Consider the following 9,362-nt stretch of genomic DNA (forward strand, 5'->3'; position numbering starts at 1 on the left):
GGGTGGGGGTGGCTTCTTCTGGTCATGTTCATGATTGGGTGCACTTGGAGCTGCTGCAACATGCTGGTGCTCCTCCAGTTCTCGTAACGAAGCCCTTCTCTTGTAACTTGTAAGTGCTGGTTTGGGTGGAGATGGACTCCACAGTCTGAATGAGGGCTTTAACGTCAGGCTTGGTTGATAGGGCTAGGACTGGGTGAGGTCCAACTGGATGTGGATCTGAGCCATAACCCGAATCCATGCCCTCAAGAACCACGTTTGCGGGGATGGGTCCTTGGGAAATGGGGTGTATTGATTCATGGATGGAACTGTCTGTTGGGCCTTGAGCATAGGGCTGACCTGGATGGGCTTGGAAAGGGAGAATCGAGTATAAGACTAGGGTATGGGGTGAGAAAGAGGAGATTGACAATCCATGAGGATAAGAAAAACTTTGAAGCATCACACCAAAATCTTAGAAATGCAACAATGTCAACGGAAATAACAACAATCAGAAACCTAAATGAATAAGCTCGAACATGTTCTATCAAACTTGAACTAAATATACTAACTAATCAAGATAGATGATTCTGAAACTACAATGTATTCAGTATGCATGTGTTATGTTACAAAATACCAGCTTAGCTGGCATCTTCTGTTCAGGTATATTTAACAGCCACTGATCATAAATCCAGCTGAGACCTTACCTATCTCAGGCACAAAGCTTTTAGACCATACTCTAAATATGGCCTTTAACTGAAAATGAGGTTCAGGAACTGAAATATAGGAATTGGAACCTAGGGAACACTGACAAATCTCCTCAACATTAAGATCTAATGAGTTTAATTTTGAGAAGAATTACCCCGAATCCTGAGAGAGTATACTAAGAAAATAAATGGGGGAACCCTATTTTGGAAGAGTTCACTAGTAAATGACTAGAAACCAACTACTCATAAAATAGAAACGCAATGCAATGCTGATAACCAATAACAATTAACAACAGCAAAAGCTATATATACCTCAGGCAAATCCTCTAGACGAATCAAAACTCTATCAGCTTGTGGAACAACCTGCAACATTAAAGAGCGGAAAGCCCATGAACTCCTGCAAAATGAACCATAATACTCGATATCCACAAAGAAACTTGTGAAAGTAAAATTTAATAGAGATTACAAACTCAGAGAAATAGGTTCTGGTGAGACCTTTGTGGGTTCCCATTTCGTGGTCACTGCATTAATTCTCAAAGCACCCTTCCGCAAACCTGCAACAAATTATACATCAAAATTAGGGTGATGAAGGGGGGAAAAAAGTGCTTTAAAAGTAGGTGAAGGAAAGCATTAGAGAATAAATTATAAACCGACCTGGGGACCTCTGGTTGGAGAAAGAAGGAATGGTTTTGTTCAAAGAGAAAGGCTTTGCTACTGTAATGAAAGCAGACGCCATGGATAAGGTAGAAGAGGGGCAAAACGAGGAGATAAAGAAGGAAAAGCTCTGAAGAGTGAAGAGTCAAGGTAGGTAGTTGGTACTGCTAGGTTGAAGAACAAACCCAGGTCGAACGCTCGATTGTTCTCCAAATCAGGTTTCTCTGTTTAAATATCGGCGAAAATTCGTCAACATCGATGGAGATATCGGGACGTCCGGGTTTGCACCGTTGGATAATTCCCACTGGTTCCCTAGAGACTTCTGGAATGATCCTCTTCTGTGTCCTTGTGGATAGCAAAAATAATGATTTAATGAATTTATTTAAAAAGTTAATTTTTTTTCCCCCTGTTGTTTACCCCTCGACTCTTGGTTGGTTTATTTTTTCATTTTCAGAAATAGTTTCTTAGCTTGGCATTTGCTATGTGTGCCAAGAAACAAGGAGTAAAAATGACAAAAAAATTAGCGTACAGTTTTCCTTCTCCTACAGTGAAGGAGGTAGGGTTCATGTTGGCCATGAGATGGGGGCTTTAAATGTAGGGGAGATATTTTAAGGGTCCGTGGTTAAATACTATATAAAATTAAGGAAAAAAAACACTTCTTGATCATGCGATCAAAGCAAAGGAGAAATTTATCCTTTGTGGGAAAGAGTAATGATGACATTAGATTTATGGGTTTTCTTACTTCTTTAGAGGAGGAAAACTTTCTTTTAAAATGAGATTTGTTGAATACTAATATAAAATTAAGGGAAAGAAAACTTCTTGGTCATGCGCCAAAGTAAGGCAGATATTTTCAGAATCTATCTTATAAATAAAATTCGTTAAATACTAATATAAAAATAGGGGAAAAGAAAACTCTTTGGTCGTGCAGCCAAAGTAAGGTAGATATTTTCAGAATTCATCGTACAAAGAATGAGTAACAATGACTTTAGATTTATTGATTTTTTTTCCGGTACAAGATTTATGGGTTTCTTACTTCCATACTTTCTCCTAAAATGAGATTAGTCAAATACCAATATAAAATTAGGGGAAAAGAAAACTCTTTGGTCATGCAGCCCTTGTGCAGCCCTAGTGCTAGGGCTGCACAAGGGCCAATGAGGGAGGCACACATGGGCATCAAAGAGGGTGGGGTTTTGGGTTCGTAGGGGTAGCGGCATCATTTCACCACCCTCTGAGTCTGATACTTTGGGCATAGGGGTTGTGCAACCAAGGAGTTCTCATTTCCACATAAAATTATGATAAAAGGTTTCCCATGTTGCCAACATGGGGAGGATTTTGCAAACCACTCTAACTAACTGGTAGTTCAAAAAGGGTATCACATCCATGTAAAGTGCACATATTTAAACCAAACGAATAAAAATAATAAAAAATGCATGTGAAAGGTGAACTACACACTAACAATGTAATAATTTTTTTCCTAAAAGTAAATAAAAGAATAAGAAAAAAAATCGATGAGTATAATATATAAAATTGAAAAACAACTTTCATTTTTAATGGGTACCATCTTTAAACTGCAAGACGATATACTCTTGAAAAAGAGGTATGACATGATATTGATATTTGGGGAAATGAACGTTCTCTGATTGCAAGCCCCCTGGGTTAGTGGGGGACCAACGAGGGGGCACATATGGGTATAAATAGAATGTGGGTTTATGGGTTTCAAAGGGTTGGCATTTTCATTATCCTCTATGTCTGGGGGCAAAGGCTATGCGATTAGGGAGCATTAATTTCATGAGGATATATGTAATTTTCTTTTATATTTGTTATGTGGCCTAGCTAGATTGGCAGGAAATGGTATCTACACGGCTAAGAGCGCTTATCACTTCCTTTGCAATCAACGGGACCTCAAGGAACTTGCATCCACAACATCTTCTTCCACCTCCTCGCCTACGCTTTCCCCTAATGTTGATTGGAAGCAAGTTTGGAAATGCCATAACCCTCCCAAAATCCAGAACTTCTTGTGGCGGGCTTGTTCCGATGGTATCGCTACAGGTGTGGGCCTTCTCAAAAGAAAAGCTCATCTTGACCCATCTTGCATGGGTGTGGTGCTTCTATTGAGACCATAGCCCACTTACTTTTGGAGTGCCCTTTCGCGAGAGCCGTTTGGTTTGGATGTTGGTTATCCTTCGCCCCAACTCAGCACAATCCTAGTCTTCAAATTCTCATTCAGCATTAAAGTGCCATTTCAGCATCAAACAAAGAGTTGGGTTGAGAGGGTTTAGGCCTTGGTTCGTTCATTTGTTGGGCTCTTTGGAAAGCTAGAAATGCCTTGCTCTTTGAAAGCAAAGACCTCTCTCCTGTAGAGGTTATTCATTATGTTGAATCACAATTCGACGAGTTCTTAGAGATTCATTCGATTATGACGCACTCATCTATTGCTCTCTTTCCCTAATAACAAGGAAGCCTTCTCTAGACTCCACCAAGGCCCCTTCACTTCAAACAGAACATCGATGCCTCTCTTAAGGAAGGGAAAGGTGGTACTAGATGGGTTATCCGTGATAGTAGGGGATTCTCGTCGGTGGTTGTTTCATCTCCAGCATGTCTTCTCCCCTGCAAGATGAGGTGCTTGCTCTTCGATCTGGGCTGTTGTATGGCATTTCGAAAGGTATCGACAACATTATTGTGGAACTGACTGCAAGAACCTAATTTCTTTGTATCACAGTTAATGTTAGTCCCCCCCCCCTCTTTCTCTTGTGAGGTGCCTAACATAGTTCATGATATCAAGCACCTTAGTAATCTATTTAGAAGTTGCTCTTTTCACCTTATTCCCAGGAATATTAACAGCATATCTGACTCCCTAGTTAGGAAAGCCCTATCTTGTGCGTGTGACATAGTTTGGCCTCTCTCCATTCCTTGGTTATCTAATGTATGTAACATGGATATTGAGCGTTGGACAATCATGAATAAATAGTCCTGCTTTCTACAAAAAAAAAAGAGCTGATATTGCAATTCCCACTATTACATTTATATGTTCTAGTCTAGGTGTCCACTTATCAAGTATCACATTAAATTGCCATTTTTACTCTATTTTACAACAATTCAATTGTTTTCAACCATATGTGGCTCACGAATCAATAATGGAGGAGGGTTTACTCATTGATACGCATAAATGTAACCAACCAATAGAGAGGAGACAAAGTGTACCAACCACAGATCATCATCTCAGTCGACCACGTGTCCATCGTTTTTTCCTCCACGAAACAAGTTTGTTACTTCGTAATGTCCTAGGGGATAGCCTCTACATTATAATCCACGGTTAGGTTAAGGATCACAGGGACACCCACAACAAAAAAAAAGTGGATGATAGTCCCCCTGTACCCAAATTATACTTTGTTTTCCTTTTCCTCACTGTGTACTCGGATGCTGATTTAAGCGTTGAAAAGTCTTCCATCGGAGCCTTCTATGTGGGACTAGCTAAACTAGAGTTGCAACATCACATATCATTAGCAATAGATTGAACTTGAAGAAGGGTAAGAACAACTCCATCTGAAATTTGAAATAGTTCCTACTACTTCCAAAGCCAGGGAATAGATCAACTCCAATCCTCTATCTGATTGTAGAGCCATTTAGAAACAACTGAAGAAAAAAAAAAAAAAAAAAAAATTGGAAAGTAGTTTTTTTTTTTTTTTGGAGGGGGATAAGATCTGGTTCCAATCCTTGAAAGTTGAAGCAGAGTCAAATTTCATCCGATTAACATGCAGCTACATGATGTTAAGCTTTTCTATACAAAACATCTGGTCCACATGATAAATGACATCATATCACATTATCACCCAAGATGGAACAATCATAACCGTCTATGTTTAGTTTAAATTAAATAGTTAGTATGAAAGGTGGGTTCTTTTAATCCCACATCGGCTAAATCACAAATGGAACAAGGGAAAGAAGTCTATAAATAAGAGAAAGTGAGGACTGTATATCATACTTACCTGGACGGGGTCTATGGGCGATCAATAAGGTCCATGGCCTAGGTTGGTGACCTCCATTGCACTTGGGAGGGGCGCCCGCTTAACATCTCCCCAAGTGGGAGAGTGTACGTCATAATTTGTGATAGAGGGGGTACGCGTTCGCGCGGCCCCTGCTCAATTCTATGGTTTAAAACTGTTCTGCTTTTTTAGTTCTACAGTTCTATTCATTCATTCTTTCTGTTTCATACTTGTTATGATCAAATTTCTTAGTTATAGAGATTAGATTGTCATTCACGAACTAATTGCTTGATTAATGATTGAATCATTGATAAATTGTTTGATGGTCTACATGCTATTAATCTAGTGTAATAAGATAATGGGAAACTCTGGGTTGGATCATAAGCTTCAGAATTTAGCAATTATGAGATCCTAAGTCTGTCCAGATGGTTGTTCCAGAATTTAGTTGGAGTTGTTGCTCTGTTCTACATTATGTTTAGGCAAGAAAATAAGGGTATCATATGATTACTCCATTAACTAAGTTTTGGACCATTAGTGATCTGTTAATTAATGAACAAACCACAATTATATCACTTGAGGTCCAATCCAATTCCTTCATGATTAACTGTTTGGCTATAAATCATCCAGATTTGCTTTCTCCATGGTTGATCATTTCTTCATTTTCTTACCAAAAGCCAAAAGGTTTGTAGATTGGATTGGGAACAGACATCATAAGGAGATCTGGAGTGGGTATTATGGGTGGGTATGGATACAGTCTAACTCACCAGAAAAGCAATCTATGCTTAAATGCCAATTGAGGAGCATAAACACAAAGTATCCAAAGTCCTCTACCTCTCCCAGGTCTGCGAATTTTTTCCCCCTTTTATAGGCTTATGTAGAACCCATATGGACCAACTGTTGTTTCAGCTGGAATAGATGAGACCCTCTGCTTTTGGCGAGTCCAACAGTTCAGATTTCAACTTTCTCTGGAGAGACTTCACAAAAGATGAATGACTTTGATTGGCTTGTCTGAGGTATCTATGCTCTGTAAGTGTAAAAATGTAAAGGATATAAGGCACAAATTATAAAAGATTAATGATGTAAATAGCAGAGTCAAAATGGTGTTTTAAGAACAAATGGATCTTCAAACCTCCACTGCATTGGATACTTGTTCCACTGAAGCCCCCTTTCTTCTGCTTGATACCCCTTCCGCCGAATTTGTCTTGCCACTGCTAAATAAGGTACACCAAAAGAAAGACCCTTTGTGGGTCTCCATCAAACCTACTCCCACTTCAGTGTGTTCCTTACTTCTTACAACTGACAAGGTCTTCTTGTCTTGAAAAAAAATATGTGAGAAAAGGCTTGTGAGGGATCAAGATACTTAGACTGGCATCCTATTAGTGTCCTGATATGGTGCTAAAGGTAGGTAGCTCTACAACACAGTTGGGTGCAAAGACCTCAATGAAATCACCTTGTCGAGGTTGGCAGCTAATGGTTGTTGCTAGTGCACTTTGCTTTGCATCCCTCTACATATTGCAAGGCCTTGCACCCAAGACCAGCATTGTCCTTTAGTTATCAAAAGCTTTTGGGCTATTTGGTTCTCATTAATGATATCAACAAGCTCATTTTCTGGGTTTCCTGTTAAGAAATTAGCAGGTAACAACCATAGACAAATAAATATGTGCAGCAAGAAAACAGAGTACAATGGTTATAATAGGAAAATATTTGGGACGATATAACTGATTATAGTTTGGTATCAAGATACATTTATCACAGGATTTATGTAAATTTGAACACTTGGATTTGCAAATCCCAACCTGACTACATCATCCAACTTTGCACGGGATGGATTGTGCTTCACATTTTGTTCCCCTGGACAACACATTGCTCCTGTTAAGCCTATATGCGCCATCACATTTAAATTTTAATGCCACATACAGGAAATGCGTTAAGGTGCCTAACAAATTGAAGAATGTACAAAAGAATTTGAAATAAGTATTGGTAGGGGTGCGCCAGGCCCGTGCAGTAGTGCAACGCATGGGCGACGCTTGAGAACCCCAGTAGCAAGCTACTGTGGTGGGTCCTCCCCCAAGAAAAATTAATTTAATATCATGTGGGTTGATAACCCACGTATCAGATATTAAACTGATAAGAACAGATACTACACTTGATCTTAGCCAAAAGGCCGAGAAAGGTATGCTTTGGTTAGTGGCTTATTCTTCATTTTATAGACAACCTCGGGTCATTCCTCCATTGTCAACAAGCGATGTGGGACTATTCACTATTGTGTTGCTATTATTGCTGCTGCTCTCTTTTCTTTGCAGCTGAGTCCAGTTCCTCTTATTTTAAGTTGATGAAATAATGCAGGGATTTGGTGATAGTGGCACATTATTTAGTCACGAAAGCTAGAACTAACCGCTCTTGTAATGTACTTTTAAACTCCTTACTCCTTACAAAAATCTGGTTTTTATCTTGGCATATCCTATATGGTAAGATTCCTGCAGATGATGCCTTAATGAAGCTTGTTGTGCCAATGGTTTTTAGATGCTTATGTTGTAGGGGGCCATGGAGAGAAAACGCCACCCACGTGCTTGTTAAAGGAGGAACCGCCACTAAATTTGGGGATTTTTTTGGGAGGTCGTTGGATGTGGAGAATGTTCCAACTCAGGAGATTCGAGTGAGATTGTAGTTTTGGCAATTTGAAGCAAATGCTAATGGTATTTGCGGATACATCACATGTTCGGCTCCCTCTCTGATTGTTTGGGAGTTATGGAAGGAAAGGAACAATAGGAAGCATGGGGAAGGCACCCGTACAACTGGGACAATTATTGAAAAAGTGAAATTATAGCTTCGTGAAAGTACCCATCGAAGTTTTAAAAACCCCCTCTATGTGGGATGGCCTAATTTTACATGTTCTTCATCTCAACTCCCCTCCTATTAGACAAAAAAAGTCTATTCCTATTAATTGGAATCCACCATTTGATGATGTAAAGCTTAATGTTATCGTGCAAGTAAAGGAAATCCAGACATTAGTGGAGGTAGAGGAATCATCAAAAATAGAGACGGGCATGTTCTAGCAGCCTTTTCAAACTTTTTATGGGGTGTGCTCCAACTTTGTAGCTAAGATGATGGCTCTTCAAGACAGCCTTCAATTGTGTATGAGTTTCACATACTTTTACATTAACTCTGACTCTTCATCGATTGTTAATCTTGCTTATCAAAGATGAAGTCAATTGTAGAGCTATTGGTATTAGTTTCAAGATGCTATTTCACTCTACGACTCTCTCAAAGCTCGTATCTCCTTCTTGTTCAAAGAGAGCAATCGTGCTGCAGATTTTTTTTCTTTGGGCTAATTTAGCTTGCAAAGTCTTGGATAGTTCATGTTTCTTAGAGGTCAGATTCTCTTGAGTGGTCTTATTCGTATCATTTGGGAAGACAAAGCTGGCTTGCTAGTTTTTTTAATGTAAATTCTTAGTTCTTGATGGGTTCTTTTGCATGTTGATAGTGTGTAACCTGGAAAAAAAATCGTCTGCAATTCCGATCTTGTACAATTCCGTGTAATACCACCTTTAGGCGGTGACACATGTGTTGATACCAATACAATGGTCTAGATCTGATTTAAATGCCTCTTCACTGATTTAATGTTTTATTAGTTGTACCAGATCTGGACCATTGTATTGGTATCAATACACGTGTCACCGCCTGAAGGTGGTATTGCACAAAATTGTACAAGATCGGAATTGCAGACGATTTCAACCCGTGTAACCTGGGGTAGAAATCGTCTGAAATTCCCATCCGTGCAATTCCATGCAATTCTACCCCAAGCGACTGACACGTGTACCCATTATATATCCACGGTTCAGATTTAATCTATCGGTTTGTTCTCTAATGGTTTGGTTGAAGATGGTTTTTTCAGTGGTTTATGGTAGATTAAATCTGAACCGTGGATATATAATGGGTACACGTGTCAGTCGCTTGGGGTAGAATTGCATGGAATTGCACGGATGGAAATTTCAGACGATTTCTACCCGTGTAACCTGTATTTCCGGGTTGGGGTAAGGTGGAT

At 39.4% G+C, this 9,362-nt stretch overlaps 1 protein-coding gene and 2 non-coding genes across 5 annotated transcripts in view; 1 reads left to right on the forward strand and 2 right to left on the reverse strand.

Annotated features, from left to right (window-relative positions):
• The window catches only part of LOC122068499 (10 kDa chaperonin 1, chloroplastic-like), a 13,209-nt gene extending 11,529 nt beyond the window's left edge, over positions 1-1,680 (reverse strand). Inside the window, exons 1-3 of one of the 3 annotated variants that reach the window (XM_042632376.1) lie at positions 1,335-1,664; positions 1,176-1,234; positions 993-1,043 (exon numbers count right to left, since the gene is read on the reverse strand). In XM_042632376.1, coding sequence (XP_042488310.1) covers positions 993-1,043; positions 1,176-1,234; positions 1,335-1,416 — 192 coding nt within the window. In that variant the 5' untranslated portion in view covers positions 1,417-1,664. Of the gene's footprint in view, positions 1-992; positions 1,044-1,175; positions 1,235-1,334 lie in introns of all 3 variants that reach the window. The other 2 variants (XM_042632375.1, XM_042632377.1) reach the window with 2 other exon arrangements.
• Positions 1,681-5,312: 3,632 nt separating this feature from the next.
• Positions 5,313-5,473, forward strand: LOC122068504. The gene has a single exon (XR_006137130.1). It is a non-coding gene; the product is annotated as a U1 spliceosomal RNA (small nuclear RNA).
• A 1,825-nt stretch (positions 5,474-7,298) lies between these two features.
• On the reverse strand, positions 7,299-7,494 carry LOC122068505. Its single transcript, XR_006137131.1, has one exon. It is a non-coding gene; the product is annotated as a U2 spliceosomal RNA (small nuclear RNA).
• Between the last annotated feature and the right edge of the window lie 1,868 nt (positions 7,495-9,362).

Source organism: Macadamia integrifolia, unplaced genomic scaffold (genome assembly GCF_013358625.1).
Source record: "Macadamia integrifolia cultivar HAES 741 unplaced genomic scaffold, SCU_Mint_v3 scaffold402, whole genome shotgun sequence".
Lineage (NCBI taxonomy): Eukaryota > Viridiplantae > Streptophyta > Magnoliopsida > Proteales > Proteaceae > Macadamia > Macadamia integrifolia.